Source organism: Erpetoichthys calabaricus, chromosome 5 (assembly GCF_900747795.2).
Source record: "Erpetoichthys calabaricus chromosome 5, fErpCal1.3, whole genome shotgun sequence".
NCBI classification, from domain to species: Eukaryota; Metazoa; Chordata; class Cladistia; order Polypteriformes; family Polypteridae; genus Erpetoichthys; species Erpetoichthys calabaricus.
The window spans coordinates 215,298,510-215,320,140 of record NC_041398.2 but is presented as its reverse complement, the minus strand read 5'-3'; the positions used below and the strand labels follow the sequence as shown (position 1 = coordinate 215,320,140).

At 40.5% G+C, this 21,631-nt stretch overlaps 1 protein-coding gene across 4 annotated transcripts in view; it reads left to right on the top strand.

Annotated features, from left to right (window-relative positions):
• Positions 1-21,631, top strand: part of nedd4l (NEDD4 like E3 ubiquitin protein ligase) — a 555,383-nt gene that overhangs the window by 278,447 nt on the left and 255,305 nt on the right. For all 4 annotated transcript variants that reach the window (XM_051928330.1, XM_028802511.2, XM_028802516.2 and 1 more), the window contains exon 5: positions 10,294-10,347. In XM_051928330.1, coding sequence (XP_051784290.1) covers positions 10,294-10,347 — 54 coding nt within the window. The remainder of the gene's footprint in view (positions 1-10,293; positions 10,348-21,631) is intronic.

Here is a 21,631-nt window from a genome sequence, read left to right as displayed (position 1 = left end):
GTGTCTTGGATGCCCACGCCAGTGCCTTTTTATGCAGACCTCATTGATTGAGCAAGTTAACTTTGGGATTCATGTTACCTTTACATGAGGGTTAATCCGTGTCTACCAATTTCTCTTTGTTTTAAGTGTGTACTTTTTCCCAAATAATGCATACAGTTTGTATGTAGATGTTTAATTTTAGAAGCATTTAGAAGCACGGTTGTGCTTAGAATACACAAGGAATGTATTTGTAAAAATATAGCACATAAAGCACTCCAATAGGGATTAACTAATTTGTAAGAGTGTTAATAGACCGGTGGGCAAAACATTATGACTCCTCTCATATGAAGTGAATGACACTGACAGTCTATCAAGGTGAGATATTCTGTATATTAGACGTTAAGATGACATTAGACACTTATAGTTGATGTGTTAAATACAGAAGATACTGTATGGGCTGTTGTAAAGACCTGAGTGACTTTGATGAGGGACAAATTGTTATGGGCAGACAGTCGGGTCAGAGCAAGGCTTTTGGAGTGTTCATGTTCAGATATGGTGATCACCTAGCAACAGTGGCATGAGGATGGAAAAGCCACGAACCACCAGTATTGGGTGGCCGGGACTCATCAATGCAAGACGTCAAACAGAGGCTATCCTGTCTAGTACAAACCAAAAGAAGGGCCACTGTGGTAAAAATCGCAGATAATGGTTATGGGAGTAATGTATCTTAACACATTGTGCATGAAGCATTGCTATGCATGGGACCAGGCACTAACCCCTTTCAACCATCAGAAGTGCCTCCAGTTGGCTTGAAGGTGCTGAAACTGCACCTTGGATCAATGGAAGGTCGTCACCTGGTCTAACATTATGCATTTTCTGTTGTATCATGTTGACAACGGTGTACATGTATGTCATTTACCTGGGAAAGAGATTGCACCAGACTGTACTGTGGAAAGAAGACAAGCTGGTAGAGGGAGTATGATGCTTTAAGCAAAGTTCTTTGGTTAACCCCTGGATCTGGGCATTGTATATTTATGTATATTTTATTGCTGATGGCCAGTGTGTAGGGGCTTTCAGTGGTGAAGTAGGGGTTAGCATTGGTACTCGGACTGGTCAATGGCTATGGAGTCCCATGAACAGCATTGTTTGGACCCCAGTCCAGTCAAGCATTTGTGGGGTGTGTTGGAACAACACATCTGAGCACAACATACAGGAGGATCTGCTGTTATGTCCTTGTGCTACATGCCACAAAACCCCTTCACAGATCTTGTAGACTTCATGCCTTGGCAGGTTGGAGCTGTTTTGGTGGCACACAGAGGAGCAACAGAAGATTAGGCAGATGCTTATAATGTTTTGGCTCATCAGTGTATTGTTGTGCTATTTAGAAGCATATGCAGGTTAATGGGTTTCTCAAGATACCACATTGAACTTGAGTGCGGGTTTGAACCCTTTGACTAGGTGGTTGCATATTCAGTTTCTTAGTGATTGCATTGCACAATATGGCTGTTCTGAATATATCAAGAATGCTTTTGCTTTATTACCTTCTGGCTCTTTCATTTCAGTGGTACAAGTTTGAAAAACCACCACACTCTCCAATCCACAAATTACAATTTGCTATTAGAAATTGGTTCACACCAAGCCTCCCAACACCTGTCACTAGTAAAATGTCCCGCTAAATCGTCTGTGCTGTTTTCCATATCACACGCTTCAGTGTCTTTTCGCCTCATTTAGTTTCTCTCTGTTGAAAGCTTTTGTTGAGATGGTATTTCCTAAACATGGGATGACTGCTTTTAACTAAGTTTGCTGTTTCAAAGCAAGAAAAACAGTACAAGAACTTGACAGGACTTTGCCATCGAAGAGGAAATAAATGAGCTGTGACCACAATTATTTGAGAAGCAACTTACCAGACTCTACTCTGCTGTGCCAGTTAAAAGTGATTGTGTAGCATTTTTTTATTCTTGCCAAAAGAACAGTTTATGTTACCACTTTTTTATTTATCAGAAAAAACTGGAATGCAGAGTCATGAAATTAAAAAGAAAATAACACAAGTCCCTCTTGGTGGGCTTAGAAAAGGATCACTTCTGTTCTTCATTGTCTTTTCAGTCATTTTTCCTTTAAAAACTAAGCAACATTACTGGTTGAGAGCATTTTGCTTCTAAGTTGGCACTGGCCCCCACATGGTCTATAGTTTACATTGTGAAGAATTGTGTAGCATTCTCAGATTGTAAGTGAAATATGGTTTAATGGTATAAGTATGATTTTTCATCCAGTTAACTGCTGATAAATATATTTGGATTTCTGTAAATCCCCTTTTGTTTATTGAATCTCCTAACATAAATACAGACGGACATGCATCATCATTTTCTGCATTCATTTTTTCTAAGTTGACACTGCCTCAAGCTGGTCCTCACGTTCTTAGATTTATTGCACCCACTTGGACAAAATATTATTTGATTACACAGGTCTACAAAAAAATATTATTTGTTTGATACTGGGAACTGGCCAGCTCTTTATTAAGTTTTTTTACACTGATTTCAAATGTGAAGTCGGAATTAAGCCTGCACGTCAGGTTTTCGAGATACACATCATTGACGTTTTGACATGTTTGAATATCAGTATAAATATATCCGCACAATATCTGGAGTTTGAACTATGTCCCAACAAAATTGTTTCGTTGTGTTTATTCTGAAAACAAACCAGAAGATGATACCAGCATATTCTCCACAAGCTCAGCATAACTCTCTGCTCTGTGACTGCCAAGAAAATTCTGGACAACCTGCATGAATGCTTCCCATGCTGCTGATTCAGTGGGCTTCAGTTTCCTTTTGAACTCGTCGGCAAGCATCAGTTTATGGATTTCAGGACCAACAAAAACACTTTCCTTAGTTTTGGCTTCACTTTTTTCGAGACCAAACTTGTTTCTTAAATGCTGAAACGCATCAACGTTTCTGTCCATTGCCTTGACAAAATTTTCAAAGTAATGGTGAATCTAAAGAACAAAATGTCCTGAAATGCAATGTTATGTTAAGGAAACCGTAAAACCGATTACCTTCTGCAGTGTCAAGTCTGAGTTGTGTCGTTATGCTTAAGAGTCATATAAGACTTGGTAATCAGTAACAAATATTTTTTCCGCTAATTAAAAATGAATAATTTTTAAATAAAATTAATAATGACACGGTAAACAACTCACAGCTGTTAGTAGTGTGTGGCATCCCTAGTAGAATTACCAGTATTTATCAAAATGGTTATCCATCTTTATTGTCCAGTCACCCTAGTTGTCCAAGACCTGGAACATCAGAACTAAAAAATAGGATGAGCTGGACGAAAACAGTTTTCAGATTTGCAGTCAGCAAGTGAAATTTGTTAAAGAACAGGTGAAAGAATCCCAGTAGCAAAATGCTAGATAGATAGATAGATAGATAGATAGATAGATAGATAGATAGATAGATAGATAGATAGATAGATAGATAGATAGATAGATACTTTATTAATTCCAAGGGGAAATTCACATACTCCAGCAGCAGCATACTGATGCAAAAAAACAATATTAAATTAAAAAGTAATTAAAATGTAGGTAAAAACAGACAATAACTTTGAATAATGTTAACGTTTACCCCCCCGGGTGGAATTGAAGAGTCGCATAGTTTGGGGGAGGAACAATCTCCTCAGTCTGTCAGTGGAGCAGGACAGTGACAGCAGTCTGTCGCTGAAGCTGCTCCTCAATCTGGAGATGATCCTGTTCAGTGTATGCACTGGATTCTCCATAACTGATAGGAGCCTGCTGAGCGCCCGTCGCTCTGCCACAGATGTTAAATTGTCCAGCTCCATGCCTACAATAGAGCCTGCCTTCCTCACCAGTTTATCCAGGCGTGAGGCGTCCTTCTTCTTTATGCTGCCTCCCCAGCGCACCACAAGTTAAGTTGTAAGGTGTTGACCAGTGTTATTGGTATGGTGGGAGAGGAATAGCGCACTGGTCAGTGTGGCTGCCTTAAAAGATTCAGTATCCTGGGTTGTACATTGTTGCCATGTCTGCATGGGTGTTTCACCTTCATTTATATATATGTATACACATACACACACCAGGTAATGCTTATGGTTGGTCGACCAGTCAGCAAAACATCCGCCACTTCCTCTCAGTTGTGAAAAGCAGATCATAGATATGTTATACAGAACCTTTCAAACAATGCAAAGAGTACAAGACATGTCTAAGACTCGATTCCTGTAAGGGGAAGCAAAGGTGCTTACACCTGATGAGCCCCACTTAGGGCGAAACACGTGTTGTGTACTCTTTGTATTGTTTGGCAGGTACTGCATACAGTATATACTGTATATATATACTGTATATATATCTTCTTATATAATACGCTACTGTGGCTGTCCGTTTGTCTGTCCAGGATTTTAAATCACCTGTAGCTTGCAAACCATTTGACCTATTGACCTAAAATTTGGTACGCATATACTATGTGACCTCTACTGTCCACTTTCGGGGTGATGATTTTTATTACTCTTTTTATCTTATTTTATTGTTGAATGAACTCTTGGCAGCGCGCAGCAGGGAGGCTGTTTGGTGCATGTGTACGGGTGCTATTCTTATCTGTACCACCTTCGCCGTTACTTCCCCTACCTCTTCATATCTTAAATCATTCCTGAGGCAAATTGAAGACTTAAGTGCCAGCTTAAGTGAAAAATGAAGGAAAACGTACTAAGCAATTGAAACACAAACAATGACTTAATCAGTTTTAATGCAAAAAGATACCGATGAAAGAAGAGAAGAAGCGGGCCACTAGAGTGGAGAAAAGAAGAGCTGCTCAGGAAGCAGCATGCGCATCAACCTCTGAGCAAACGAATGCTAAATGTACAGAGAAAGAGTCTGAAAACTATTAATGCTCAAGTCAAATGTATTCACTGCACGTTATCATGCAGTATGCCGTTACTGGTGTATATATATATATTTATGTATTTATGTGTATATTGTGCGGGACAACCCCCCTACTTCCTTACAACAACAACAACATTTATTTATATAGCACATTTTCATACAAAAAGTAGCTCAAAGTACTTTACATAATGAAGAAAAGAAAAATAAAAGACAAAATAAGAAATTAAAATAAGACAACCTTAGTTAACATAATAAGGAGTAAGGTCCGATGGCCAGGGTGGACAGAAAAAACAAAAAAAAACTCCAGAAAGCTGGAGAAAAAAATAAAATCTGTAGGGGTTCCAGGCCACGAGACCGCCCAGTCCCCTCTGGGCATTCTACCTAACATAAATGAAATAGTCCTCTTTGTAGTTAGGGTTCTCACAGAGTCACTTGATGCTGATGGTCATACAGACTTCTGGCTTTTAATCCATCCATCATTGTTGGAACATCACGGTGCTTTGAGTAGATGCACCACCACCAAAATGACACCGGAAAAGGAAACAGAAGAGAGTGTAGGGGTTAGTACAGATTTCAGAGCCACCATGAATAGTTATTATAATCAATTGGATATACAGAGTATCAGGATTTAAATGACAGTGAAGTTATGAGCAGGCCATGTTAAAGTAATGTGTTTTCAGCAGTTTTTTTAAAGTGCTCCACTGTATTAGCCTGGCGAATTCCTATTGGCAGGCTATTCCAGATTTTAGGTGCATAACAGCAGAAGGCCGCCTCACCACTTCTTTTAAGTTTTGCTCTTGGAATTCTAAGGAGACACTCAGACACTTACCTGCCCAGGAGGCCTTGCAAATGGAAGGTCAGAGAAGGAGTGACAATATCTGTTTTTTGAGCCAGGAACCAGATGTGGAAGAACATTACAGTGGCTACATTGGGGCTGGCATCCTAACAGTTACTGAGTAACACTTAGGATGGTCTTTGGAACCGGGGAGTACAGCACAGTGGGTGACTGCCTGCTATGGGCAGAGCGTCTCAGTGTACACTGGGTGGCCTGCTGAGCGGCATGGAAGTTGTGGTCTCATGGGCCTGCCTTGTCAAGTTCTGTGGAGGCCACTAGGGAGAGCTCATGATACACTAACTGTTGTGGTCTTGCCTGACCCAAAAGTTCTTCCTGAAGATAATGTATTAAGCACTGGAAATACTCCAGGGTCTGGGGTTAAAAGAGAGCCCTCCACTTGGTTCAGTCAGTCAGAGACGGGAGAGGAGATGGACAAAACTCCAGTGGGAGAAGTGGAGGAAAATGGAAGGAGAAAGGGTAGTGACTGCCAGTATTACTGGCCTGTATTGCGTTGTATGAGAGTTGCTATGATACTGGGGAGGGAACCCTGTAAAAGGTACATGTTAATTGTGAATAAAAACGTATTTGAATGTGGGACTGTGTTTGTGTAGATGTGTCTGGGGTTTAGGGTGCTGCTATGCCCACCGTAGCCACAAAATATATATACTAGCTGTGTAAGCCCATGCTGTAAAAAGCCAGGGCTCCTAGAAACCATGGATTCTGGCACTTCAATCAATCAATCAATTGCATCGGTTGTGTATTAGCGGCTCGTCCTTGGTATCGTTTTGCCGATGTTCTCGCCTCCATTTTTTATTAGTGGCTAAGCAAGTTTTTCTCTCCTTGGAGGTTTCGTTTTGCTGATGTACTTGCCTCCATTGTCTGTTAGCGGTGGTTTCACTTTGGCGACAGAGTCGCTTTTTTTGAGCTTCACACTTTTGCTTTTCTGGGCTGCCTCACACTTCCGGGCTGGACAGACAAACACACACACTTACACACGTAGATATTTATATATAAGATATTTCACGGGTGGGCAAAAGTAGGTTTAAGGCTGGCAATTTGAACACTTATGAAATTGTACCTAAGTGCGTGGTGCTATTTTGACATTCTTTTGAGTCAATAAAGTTAATAAAGCTGTTGTAATAATCATAACGAGCATGACTTTTTCCATACAAATAACTGTAAACCTACATTTGCCCACCCTTGTATAGATGGATAGATAGAGAGAAAGAGAGAGAGAGAGAGAGAGAGATGGTATATGCAGTGCATCCGGAAAGTATTCACAGCACATCACTTTTTCCACATTTTGTTATGTTACAGCCTTATTCCAAAATGGATTAAATTCATTTTTTTCCTCAGAATTCTACACACAACACCCCATAATGACAACGTGAAAAAAGTTTACTTGAGGTTTTTGCAAATTTATTAAAAATAAAAAAAATGAGAAATCCCATGTACATAAGTATTCACAGCCTTTGCTCAATACTTTGTCGATGCACCTTTGGCAGCAATTACAGACTCAAGTCTTTTTGAATATGATGCCACAAGCTTGGTACACCTATCCTTGGCCAGTTTCGCCCATTCCTCTTTGCAGCACCTCTCAAGCTCCATCAGGGAAGCGTTGGTGCACAGCCATTTCAAGATCTCTCCAGAGATGTTCAATTGGATTCAAGTCTGGGCTCTGGCTGGGCCACTCAAGGACTTTCTCACAGTTGTCCTGAAGCCACTCCTTTGATATCTTGGCTGTGTGGTTAGGGTCGTTGTCCTGCTGAAAGATTAACCGTCGCCCCAGTCTGAGGTCAAGAGCGCTCTGGAGCAGGTTTTCATCCAGGATGCCTCTGTACATTGCTGCAGTCATCTTTCCCTTTATCCTGACTAGTCTCCCAGTTCCTGCCGCTGAAAAACATCCCCACAGCATGATGCTGCCACCACCATGCTTCACTGTAGGGATGGTGCCAGGTTTCCTCCAAACGTGACGCCTGGCATTCACACCAAAGAGTTCAATCTTTGTCTCATCAGACCAGAGAATTTTCTTTCTTGTTGTCTGAGAGTCCTTCAGGTGCCTTTTGTCAAACTCCAGGCAGGCTGCCATGTGCCTTTTACTAAGGAGTGACTTCCGTCTGGCCACTCTACCATACAGGCCTGATTGGTGGATTGCTGCAGAGATGGTTGTCCTTCTGGAAGGTTCTCCTCTGTCCACAGAGGACTTCTGGAGCTCTGACAGAGTGACCATCGGGTTCTTGGTCACCTCCCTGACTAAGGCCCTTCTCCCCTGATCGCTCAGTTTAGATGGCCGGCCAGCTCTAGGAAGAGTCCTGGTGGTTTCAAACTTCTTCCACTTACAGATGATGGAGGCCACTGTGCTCATTGGGACCTTCAAAGCAGCAGAAATTTTTCTGTAACCTTCCCCAGATTTGTGCCTCGAGACAATCCTGTCTCAGAGGTCTACAGACAATTCCTTTGACTTCATGTTTGGTTTGTGCTCTGACATGAACTGTCAACTGTGGGACCTTATATAGACAGGTGTGTGCCTTTCCAAATCATGTCCAGTCAACTGAATTTACCACAGGTGGACTCCAATCAAGCTGCAAAAACATCTCAAGGATGATCAGGGGAAACAGGATGCACCTGAGCTCAATTTCGAGCTTCACGGCAAAGGCTGTGAATACTTATATACATGTGCTTTCTCAATTTTTTTATTTTTAATAAATTTGCAAAAACCTCAAGTAAACCTTTTTCACGTTGTCATTATGGGGTGTTGTGTGTAGAATTCTGAGGAAAAAAATGAATTTAATCCATTTTGGAATAAGGCTGTAACATAACAAAATGTGGAAAAAGTGATGCGCTGTGAATACTTTCCAGATGCACTGTATAGATAGATGGATAGATATAGATGTATGTTAGCGTTGGATCAGTACTAAACGTTTGACTTGAGTATCGATTACTGAAGCAAATAAAGTATAACTCCCTATCACCCCCCCCCCCCCCCACCCCAACTGGGCCACACACTGGGTAGCCCACCTGGTGCACTGCCCAAATGTATTTTGTACCACCTAAACCTGTGCCTCCTGCTTTGCTTCAAGCCACACTTTCCCTTTGAATTCTCCAGTGAGTCGTAATTTGTGTCTGATGCTGTTGGGATTGGATTAAGTGGGTTTGACAAGGACAAGTTATTTGTTGAGTACTTTAACAATTGCACTTCAGGTTCAGGTGTATCCTGACTTTTGCAGCACATTTTTTTCACTTGCATATACTGTACAAGTTCACTTTGTATAGGAAGGTTTACTTTTTTTTTGCTTGAACTGTGCTGTGTGTTTATTTATGAAGCACATTCCCATAGACATTTGGATAGCATCAGTGAATTTGAAGCTTGCACAGAAGGTTTTTATTGCTTCTGTAACTCAAGTCAATTTATTTTCATAAAATGTAGTATAAAACCAAATATAAGCTCTGGGGTACAAAAGTGGGCGATTTTCCAGCCAGATTGGAATATTAGTGTGAAAGAAGAGTCTTCAGTCCATACACTCACATCTACTGTACATTTCATTCTGTAACTGTAGTCAATATGGCACTTGATGGTTCCTGCCATCTTCCCATTTTCTGTCTTGCATATCATCCTGTAGGTCTATCAATATCTATGACTGTGTGTGTCTAATTTATTTTGGTGTCTTCTCTAATATGAATTTCACATTTTATTGTTATACAACATTAAATCACAGTGGATTTAATTTTCCTTTTTTGGCACTTATCAACAAAAGTTTAAAGTGAAAACAGTGCAGTGTGATCTAAATTATTACCAAAATAAAATACAAAATTGTTGATCCCATAAGTATTGAGCCCTTTAATATGACACCCCTACATCATCACGGTGCAGCCAGCTGGTTTTAGAAGTCACATCTGTAGTTCAATGGAGATCATCTGTCTGGTGTTAATTGATTGATGTATAAATGCATCTTATCTGGAAGGTTAAGCTTATGGCGAGTCAGTGTGGTAGCCTAACCTATACAATAAAAGCCTAGGAACAGTCCAAACATCTCCATAAAATTGAACTGAAAAGCACAAGTCAGGGATCGGTAAAAGAAAATATCCAAGCCACTGCCAAAAAGCAGCACCGTACCTTGACCACACACAACCTTAGGACCACAGCCAGCACAGTCAGTGTTTATACATTTTTTCATTTTATTTCCTGCTCTGGCTAGTGCCTCCACTCTTTTAAACAGATATAATTTGTGACCACCACCTCTTGACTTCCTCCAAGACTTGCATCTTGCTTTTCACTAAATTTGTACATAATGTCATTATTATAGGTCTGTTGAAAGTTGGACCTTTAATTTCTTGTTCATCAAACTTTTTGTCTTTCTTTGTATGAGGGTTGGCTTGCAAGTAAACATTTAATGTTACTGATGTGCATATAAAGATAAATCAAATAAATTTTCCAGCATAGGCAGGTTGAATGATCTGGTCGAAGCCAACTCCCTACACTCTGCCACTAGACGATCACAAATCATATGGTGCCATTATTTTCCAATGCTGTTTTGATTTTTGTGTTGGGGAAGGAGTTAACAAATTAATGTAGTGCTAATTTACTTTTTATCTCTTACAGGTAAATCCACACAATCATCGGCTTCTCTTTGAAGTGTTTGATGAAAACAGACTGGTGAGTAGTGAGACGCCGGACTATTACGATCCAAGTGAAAGTGGCTGATCAAGGCGCCTTAGAAAAACTGGCATGCAGTCAGTCTGCTTTTATTTCAATAAAACAGAAAAGTAGTCTAAATATCTCACCAAAAGAAAACTTAAGCTTGGCGTCCTACTTGTGCCTGCCCTCAGAGAATGCTTGTTCAGTCCATCACCATAAAATGCAATGGATAAAACACAAGAAAATTCTTTACCTCTTATACTCCATTGTATTTGCCACTGTGTCTGGCTGGTAGCAAGCCTTTGAGCGAATTCATTTTTTGGACAGTAGATATATATATATATATATATATTTAGTGTATTCACACATGAATTTAAACTTCTCTCTCTTTCATTCATATATATTTATATATTGTATATAAATTGTAGTAAAACACAAAGGAAAATTAGAAGGGTTTGGGGTCACAGCTGGCAAAGCCATGTTAGTAAAAATGTTTGGGTTTTGAGGTAAGCATCGTCAGTGCATAGCGTGTCTTGTATAACAGCATCTTTGTGAGCACTGGTGGTTGAGTGATGCTGACTTCCTGTAGCAGGCTCCTTTTATACTGTCTTCCTCGGGGAGGAATGGTTCAGATGAGACCAGATCAGTCTTTGGGGAACAAGAATGAAATTGTTGTTATTAATGATGTAACCCCTCCTTTCCAAAACTATTGTGTCCCAATGTATCAGTCCTCATAAGACACTTGTGAAGCACATCTGCATAACAACGTGTATTTACTGTATATAATATTAAATACTAGACAAAGAGCCCGTTTTGACAACGTAAGATGAAACGGGCATGAGTTTGTGTCAGCATTGTATGAAGAACAAATGTTAAGTAACGAAGAAGTTGTTTTGTAATGATTGTAGTCCGCTTTACTCATTACTGTACAGGCTTCTACTGTTAGTTGATGAATTTTCCAGGCATATAATATAATATTGAATGATGAATGTTCCAGTACAATATGGAATAGTAATAAGTATAAGCACCACAAACCTGATATAGGTGTATTGAATGAATGCGTAATTGAATCAGAATGCGTAATTAGGCCTCGAGCTGTAGTCGAAATCGCCTTTCAGGCCTCTAGAGCTTTAATCGAAGTTGCTTTTCTCTTTGAATTTTTGCGGCCGTAAATCCGCCGCCTGCTGCGATGTTGGGGTTGGATGTCGGTCTCGTAAGGTTTTTCGGGCAGCTGCGCAGAAGGCGACTGCGCATTCGGCTTCGGACGGACGTGAGTGAGGAGGCAGGTGAATTATGTATTAAGATATTAAGATTTATATTCAGTATATGGTGTAAAAGAGGACAAAGACAAGATCGGGTGTTGGTGGCACAACCACAGAAAACTGGAAAAAGAACAGCAGAGAAAGTAGGGGTTAGTACGGATTGTGGAGCCATGCTAAAAACGATAATTAAATGCATATATAGAATATCAGGGTTACACTAAAATGATGCTATGAGAAAGCCATGTTAAAATAATGAGTTTTTAGCAGTTGTGGAGAGTAGCCCGGACACAGACAGGCAGACACCGATGCTTTACAACCACACACATGTTTATTGTACATATTTACAACTATTTACAAATACCACGCACAGCCCAGTGCCCCTGCACCACACACTCTCAAGTCCGGGCCTTTTCCAATGCCTCTCTTTACCGCCTCCACTCCTCTCCTCCAGTCTCTGTCCTCTTCCACCCAACTCCAGCTGATGAATGGAGGGAGGCAGCCCCTTTTAAATCCACCCGGACGTGCTCCAGGTGCCTCTTGACGAGCTTCCGGTGGCACTTCCTGGTGTGGTGGAAGTGCCGCATAAGTACCCGGGAAGCACTCCGGGTTTCCCTAGTTGTCCATCCGCCAGTACCTCCGGGTGTGGCAGAAGTGCTGACGTCCAGGGCTTCACAGGCATCTGTGCATCCCCTGGTGGTGACCACGGGCCCCTATAGGGTTGAGCTTCCATGCTGTGTTCCCGTGGTCCCCATACCAACCAGGGTGGCTGCACTCTTGTGGTTCGGAGGAGGCGTAGTCCCTCTTCCAGTCCTTCCAGGCGTCCCGGCTGGGTACCGCCTCCAGCCGCTCGCCACACAGTTTTTTAAAATGCTCTGCCATAGTAGCCTGGCGAGTTTCTGTTGGTAAGCTATTCCAGATTTTAGGTGCATAACAGCAGAAGGCTGCTTCACCACTTCTCTTAAGTTTAGAGCTTGGAATTATAAGCAGACCAACATTTGAAGATATAAGGTTACAATCTGGAGTGTAAGGTGACAGGCATTCTGAAATATAGGATGGTGCAAGATTATTTAAGGCTTTGTAAACCATTAGCAGTATTTTAAAGTCAATTCTAAATGGCACAGGTAACCAGTGTAGTGACATCAAAAATGGAGAGATGTGCTCAGATTTTCTTTTCCTAGTTAAGATTCTAGCAGCTGCATTCTGCACTAGTTGTAATCGATTGATGTCTTTTTTGGGTAGTCCTGAGAGGAGTGCTTTACAGTAATCTAGTTCACTAAAAACAAAAGCGTGATCTAATTTTTCAGCGTCTTGCAATGTTATAAGGTATCTAACTTTTGCTATATTTCTTAATTGAAAAAATGCTGTCCCAATGATCTGATTAATATGTGATTTAAAATGTAGGTCAGAGTCAATAATTACCCCTAAATTCTTTACCTCTGTCTTGACTTTTAACCCTAATGGGTCAAGTTTATTTCTAATATCCTCATTATATCAGTTTTTGCCAATCACTAAGATTTCTGTTTTCTCCTTATTTAGTTTGAGAAAATTACTACTCATCCACTCAGAAATACAAGTAAGACATTGGGTCAGTGAACCAAGAGAGTCGGGGTCATCACGCGCTATTGATAAATACAGCTGTGTATCGTCAGCATAGCTGTGGTAGCTCACGTTATGCCTTGAGATAATCTGACCTAATGGAAGCATGTAGATCAAAAAGAGCAGTGGGCCCAGGATAGATCCTTGTGGAACACCATATAGAATATCATGCGTCTTTGAAGTATAATTACCACAACTAACAAAGAATTTTCTACCTGTTAAGTAAGACTCAAACCAATTTATGACATTACCAGAGAAGCCCAATATTGTGATCAGTGGTATCAAATGCAGCACTTAGATCTAGGACGATGAGAACAGATATACGGCCTCTGTCTGCGTTTATCTGCAAGTCATTTACTACTTTAACGAGTGCAGATGAGAGTCTGGGACTAGACTGTCCAAGATGGCAACCTTTCTGATTAAATACAGGCCAGCCAGGAAGAAGCAGGTCCAAGTGGATGGACGCTGGAAGTGACGTCAGATTTGGTGAGGTTGCTAGTCATCCGGTCTATAGAGGGATGGGAAGAGAAGAGGCCTTAGATTATAGTGCCGCCCTGCGGATTGGCGAGTAAGTACCACCACCAGAGCCTTTAGGCTGTTCTCAATGGGCATGTGTGTGATTTGGCCAAGAATTTGTGGACACCTAACCATCACATCTGTATGAAGTTGCTGCACATTCCATTCCAAAACCCTGGATGTTAATATGGAGCTGACCCTCCTTTGCAGCTGTAACAGCCTCTATTCTTCTGGGAAGACTTCCCACTAGATTGTGTCTGTGGGAATGTGTGCCCATTCAGCCAAAATAGCATTTGTGAGATCAAGTACTAATGTTTGATGAGAAGACCCAGCTTGCATTCGGCATTCCTATTTATCCCAAAAGTGTTAAGTAAGAGTTGAGGTCAGGGCTCTGTGCAGGGCACTCAGAGTTGCTCCACAACACACTTGTCAAATCATGCCTTTATGGACTTGACTTTGTGCAGTCATGTTGGAACAGCATGGTCTTCTCCAAACTGTTGTCACAAAGCTGGAGCACACATTTTTCAAAATGTCTTTGTGTGTTGTATCATTAAAATCACCCTTCACTAGAACCAAATGGAGTTAGCCCTGACATGGAAAACAGCCCTCTACCATTATTCCATCTCCACCAAACTTTATAGTAGGCACTATGCAGTCCTGAAGGTTGTGTTCTCCTGGCATCCACCAAACCCAGAATAGCCCACCAGACTACCAGATCACGAAGTGTGATTTGTCACTCCAGAGAACACATTTCCAATGCTCCAGAGTCCAATGGTGTCTCGCTTTACACCACCCAAGCCGGTGTCTAGCATTGAGCAACATGATCTTTGGCTTGCATGCAACTACTCTTCCATAGAAACCCACTTTGTGGCACAGAGTTCTTATGCAGATTATTCTTTCAAAGACAGCTTGGAACTCTGTTGTGAGTGAGTGATGCTTATTTTTACTCACAATGCACTTCAGCTCTATGACAGTGTAAGGTCAATAACTTCATGTCTGAGCTGTTGTTGGTCCTAGATACTTCAGCTTCAAAATGTCAGATCTAGCACAGCAGAAGTTTCACATACTGACTAGTGACAAAGGTGGCATCCTCTGACAGTGCCATGAGTAAGTCACTAGCTCTTCAGTACACCTCATTCTACAACCAGTGTTCATCAGTGGAGATTGCATGGCTGTGCGCATGAGTTTATGGGTATGGCTGAAAAACCTGAACTCAGTAATTTGGGTTGGGGTCCACATACTTTTGACCATATGATGCATGTAATATAATAATGTGGCTTATATAGTAGAATCCCCTACTATATATGGCAGGACCATGACCACAAGGAAATGTTATTTTAGTCTGATTCCAGAGTAAAATTCTCTAGCACTCCACCGCACTGTATGTTGTGTTTTTCTTTTCTGTTTCAATATAACAAGTTTTAATATCAGCTTCCTTAATATTTATGAACATGTCTTTAAGGTACTTAAATTTATTTGCATCCATTACTCTGTAGTTCTTGTTTTTGTACTCAAGAACATTGTTTTACATTATTGCTAAATGCAACAGGTTGTACTCTTTTCAATTGTTGGCAAGTATAAAAAATAAAAAAACAGGTAGCGGAAAATCATATATTAACTGTATACTGAGCACAGATGGCCAGCTTTTAACAAGAAAATGCTTCAGAATTGCCGAATCTCTAATCCATAGCAGGTGTTAACTGAGCAAAACAAATAGCATGCCGGCTTGAGTGAAAATTCCAGCTGTTATGAACAGAAAGGAAAATTAAAGATCTGAGGTGTCCTCATTGCACCTGTGCCTCCTCGCTTATTGCAGGTGTGCGCTTTTCTTAATGTGGCGTTCAAGCCGCTGCAGATCAGCTTTCACCTCTGATGTAATACCTGGCCTAATTTATTGGTTCAATTTTTCTTCGATCATTTAGTGTCGGCTCCTGTTTGTGTGCCCCACTTCCACATGATTTAACCACATTATTTCAATTTTGATGTCGTCAGTTTGTTGTTTATTTGCCATAACATGGCACAATAATTACTGATCGGCACTGTTAATAATTCAAAATGTGTAATAATTATGGTTTGAAAAACATACATTCGTGTCATTGAGAAAAAAAAATCTTTAAAAAATGGCCTGTCATATGTGCAATCTGTGGTTCAGCCAAGGTTACAGTATTTGTAACCAGCTTTGTTTAAAGAGAGCTGTGAAGCAGATAAAAAAGTCAGTGAGGAATCACCTCTGAAAGCAAGTCGACATCCATGCATTCAAAATAAAGAAGTAAAGGAGCACTTGAGGTTAATTAGGAAGCTTTGTGCCTGTGTAATCAGGTTTTGCTTTTGAGTACTGATGAGTTTAAGCAGTAGTTGCATGATGAAGTGTTTTCTTCCAAATGGAGAGCGAATGCAGGGAAAGTGTCTTTAAGGTCCATGCCTGCAATTAATCAAGTCTTGTTAGGAATCTGAAAATAACATTTTCTAAAGTGCCCGAGAAAAGAAGGTAAAATGTTACTGTGAAATTTGCTAAGTAGAAAAATGATGTTGATCTTGTTGCAGGCCCTTCCTTTAGAATAGGTTTTAGTATTCATTGCTGTCTGGTGCACTTAGATAGTGCATACTGGGAGCATGTGTGTGTGTGTGGTTTTTTTGTCTTGATTTTTTGTTAATCTGTTGTATGTAAATTGTTTCTTTTCTTTGAAAGCCTGCATTGATGGAAGTCCTTATGTGTTTTTATATGTGTTAATGCTCTGTATAGTCCCTGTTGGACTGACACCATGTCTTGCTGGGATTTACTTCTGCTTATCCATATCTTACACTAGATGAGATTCTGGTGCTCCAGAAAAGAACATGAAATCTGACAAATGTGAGGAGACCATTCAGTCCATCAAGCTTGTTTGTTTGTGTAGCTAATAGCTAAGCGGTTCCAATATCTCATCTAGACACTTTTTAATGGATTTCAAGGTTTCTGTTTAGCTACATGACTTAGTAGTTTGTTCCAGATTCAGTCCTAAATATACTTCCCTGTAACTTACACTGGTGTCTTTAATAATAATGATAATAATAATTCTTTACATTTATGTAGCACATGTTTCAGTGCTCAAAAAGTGCTCTCCATGCATGGAGGACCCGGAAAGTAAACTCATGATCTCCTTACTGCGAGGCAGAAGCGTTATCACTGTGCCACCTGTGTGGTGGATTGAGTGCTGATTCACCACTAAGCTGAAAGAATTCGGCAAGATCTGCTTTATCAGTGCCTTTCAGAACTCTGAAGACCTGGATTTGGTTGAGACTAAACAGGTTTAATTCTGTTTGGAGTCAGATAAGTCTTTAAACCCTGGGATGGACATGGTTACTCTCCTGTGTACAGCCTCAAGCTATGTCCTCCTTGTAATATGGTGACCGGAACTGTGCACAATACTCCAGATATGATTTACAAGTGCATTATATAATATGAGTATAATGTCCCTTGATTTATTTTCAACAGTTTCTATGAAATAGCCTAAGCTAAAATAGCCTAACCTAGTTTTTTATAATATAACCTAATTTATTTTACTTTTTAATAGCTTCTGCACATTACTTAAATGATGCAAATCTTGTGTCAACATAAACCCTTAAATCCTTTTCAGAGTGTGACCACTGCCGCTTGAGAACATCGCTGCTCTTCAGAAATGCCATCTTAAACTGTGTTTTAATGGGAAATAAAAACACTCTTGCACACTTTTCCCCCTCCTCTGTGTGGGATCAGCTCCTTGCTTGCTGCGTGATGTGCTCCTCGCACGGTGCTTGAAATAATTAAAAAAACTAAGCCGTACCTGTCCTAATGTCTCGCTCTCCGGATTGCCCGTAGGGCCCATCTTCACAAGCAGGTCCCAGGGAGGGACAATGGGAAGAGGCAGCAGATCCCCCGGGTCTGCTGGAAGGGGAACGTTCTGAGGATCCATCTGTGCAATATCACACTCCTGGTACTACTTGTCAAGCTTGGGTCACAAAGTTGCACAGGAGAGCAGAAAAGGTTTTCTGAGGAGTAAAAACTTTATTGCTGTACTGGCAGTTACAAACACAAGTCCCTTTCAGAAGCGGTCTGACCTCACAGGAAACAGCCGTCAAATGTAACGGGTCAGCCAAAATGGCTGCCGGGCCTCACTGAACTTGTGGAACATAAGATCGTTACGAAGCCTGATGTTAAGGTGCAGGTATTCCTATATCGGATTCCAGAGGCAGGGAAAAATGAAGTGCGTGCTGAAGTCAGACAGGTGCTATTTGCGAAAGTATGAGCGATTGGCGTAGCCTGATCATTCTGGTACTGAAAACGGATGGTTCGACAAGGTTCTGTATTGATTTTAGACGCTTAAGTAAGGTTTCCAAATTTGACATTTATCTTGTGCCCCATTTTGATGAATTACTGGAAAAACTGGGTCAGGCATCGTATATCTCTATGCTTGATCTTACTAAGCGGTACTGGAAGGTGCCTCTTGAAGCTTCCAGTTGCGATAAAACAGCAGTTGCCACCCCTGACAGGTTTTTCAAATTTACTAGACTCTTTGTTTGGTCTACATGGCATGCCTCTAACTTTCCAGTGTATGATGGATCAGATTTTGTACCCCCATTCTGAATATCCCATAACGCATCTTGATGATATCGTCATTTTCAGTAACGATTGGCAGTTGCATTTGGTGCGCCTTTAGGCTGTACTTGGCATCTTGAGACAGGTTTGGTTGACAACTAACCCTAAGAAATGTAAACTGGGTATGTCAGAGACTTGGTTAGGCCACAGTTGAAAAAGGTGGGAGAGGTGCTTGCTTACTCCTGTCCGGAAATGCAGAGGCAGGTTTGTGCTTTGCTTGAACTAACTGGTTACTATAGAAGATTTATCCCTAATTTTGCAGAGAGAGCTGCTCCTCTTACTGATCTAGGGTAGAAAGAACCAATGTGTTGTCTGGTCCATTGATTGTGTGCGCTCCTTCTGTGATTTGAAGATTGCTTTGTCTTCATACCCAGTTTTGAGGAATCCCGACTTTTCTCGGAAGTTCATCCTGCAGACAGACGCTAGTGCGTTTGGTTTGGGGGTTGTCTTGTCTCAGGTTTTCAATGGTGCAGAGCATCACATCACATATTTGAGTAGGAAATTGCTTCCCAGGGAGCATAATTACTCGACCATTAGGAAAGAATGTTTGGCGATTAAATTAGCGGTGGAATCGCTTCATTATTATTTGTGGGGGCATAAATTTAACTTGGTGACCGATCACGCCCCCCTATAGTGGCTCTACAGACAAAAGTATACAAACTCCCAAATCACTAGGTGGATCATTAGCTTGCTGCCATTTAAATTTATTGTCCGTGATCATTCTGGCTCTGCGCATGTCAATGCTGATGTTGAAACTACTGTTGGTCATTTTATCCAGTAGTTACCAACTCAAAAATGTATGACATTTGCTTTGCAGAAAGAAAAGAAATGCTATTGGAAGGTGACATTTAGCATTGCAATCTCAAATTAACTTGTGGGTCATTCTCAGTGCACCAGAGGTTCACATTTCTGTCAGCATTTGAATGGGTCTTTTGATGAAGTCACACCATCTGTGCTTAATTTTATTACCACCTAGACATTTTAATCATATCTTTTAAAATAAACAGAAATGCAAACATGGCCTCACTCACCTTAAAAGTGAGTAAACCAGTCTGTATAGTTGTGTTTTCTCCTTTTTGGCAAAACATGCAGGACAATTGACTCATGTAATTTCTAGCCAGGCTCATGAATACATGGTCTATATTATTGGATATAATCAAATATAAGTATGTTGCATTCTATGTATTTTTTATGTGTGTGCTTTTTTTGTTTTTTTTTTGTATTCCTGTTAACTATTCTTAGGAGACATGCAAGTAAGAATTACATTACAATATGTAAACATGCAAGTAAACTTGCACTTGAACCCTTGAACTTATTCACAGGATAATTTAGATTGATAGTAACCTCTAGTGGATGTTTCTCGGTCATTTATATCATGAAGTTCTAACACATTAATAAGGGATATTTGTGAAGATGCAATATGTAAACTAAATATGCATTCTTATTTCTATGTTCTTTGTGTTATAACATTAATGATTGGTACATGAATCTTTCAAAATATAAACTGAAACTGCAAAGTTTTTTATGCTCTTTTTTTATTGCATTTTTCTCTGGAAACATTTAAAGGAATCATCCTTTCAAAAATGATATTTTTACTAAAATATTATTAAATAAACCACCTCCGGAAAGTACGGTTGTTGATGAAAATGGAACATACTCAGACAGATCACTTACTGCTTGTTGAAGCAGCTTTGATATGCACACAGGTGAGGCAACGTCCCTTCCTGATAATGTTTTCACTCACTTTTCTTTAACTTTTAATCTTTTGTTGTACTCATCTGTCAGTGCACACTTTCTGTTGATATCACATGAAGCACAGTGTTGGCCAATGACTAAGCTGTTACTGGGCTTCACTCCTGACCAATGAATGAGGTGAAGGGGGCGGGCCTTCACTTCATATGTTGGAGTATGTGTGAGAGCATTCCATGTTGGCTCACAAGAAAGTTTTCTGGCAGTGGATTGTTTAACAATATTTTAGTAGAATTTAGTAGAATTTTAGTATTGCTCATTGTGAGCATATGACTGACTGACTTGACATGTGGATTATACAACACAATTAATGTGAGATATATATATATAGTAATGTGTGTATATATATATATATATATATATATATATATATATATATATATATATATATATATATATATATATATATATATATATATATATATATAGTAATGGACGGCCGGTTCCCATGCCTTTCATGACGCCCCTGTTGTATATGGTCCGGGGGAGCAGCCATGGGCTCCTCACTACCTCCCCCGGGATGCTTGGTGGCAGCCTCCCTGGCTGACGATGGTGCCTCAGTTTCCCGCAGGGTTTCCTGGGAGATGGAGTTCTCCACAACCCTGTGGGGATCTGGGATGGCTGCCAGAGGGTGCTGCATGGATCCCGGAGCTCACCTGGACGTCTCTACAGCCCTGCCCAGAATTTGCAATTAGCCACAGGTGATTAAGCACCTGGAGCACTTCCGGGTGGGCTATAAAAGGGCCAGCATCCACCACTAATTAGCCAGAATTGGGAGGAAAAGGACGAGGTTGCCTGAAAGGAGTGGTGGTGCCAGCAGAAGGATTGCTGTGTTGATAGTAAGGTGCTTTGGGACTGTGTTATACCTGTGGGGTTCACGGGGAAGACGTGCCCCACAGGTGAAGAAAAATAAAAGATATCTGTTCCATTTACACGTGCCTCAGTGTGAATCTGTGCCGGGTCGGGCGCTTATATATGTGTTGTCTTATATATTACGTTGACAGTTTTTCAACACACTAAAATGTATATCTAGATGAGTCTGGGATCCTACCGGGAGACTTGGGGGGGAAAATGGGCTATTCCTGAAGGGCCATAATTGAGAGGAATAACCTGCCGACAAATTATACTTTTTAATAAATATTTACACAATTTTCATTTAATGAAAAACAATTTTGAAATAAGTATTTCCAAAACCTTCATTTAATGAAGCTTTTTTATATAAGGTGCAGTCTGACAGCTTAATGACACCAAAGGCTCATAATAATCCAGAAGTATCCTCTGAAATTTCTGAAGGCATTTATTAATTACGCTTGGTAAATCTTTGACCTTGCCAGCAGATATTTTCAATTAACACTAACTGCTTGAGTGCATTCATTTCATCTCTGTGTCAAAAATATTTGTGCAGAAGTACATTAAACAATCTGCAAAATAGCAACATCTCATTTAATTCTAGGGTGAAGCATTTCAAACAATTTGATCAGGTTATTAAAGGCAAATATTAGTAAGGGCCATAAAAGAACTCACGCAGTGTGTACTACGGGGAAATCAAAGGTTTGCTACAAGAAGT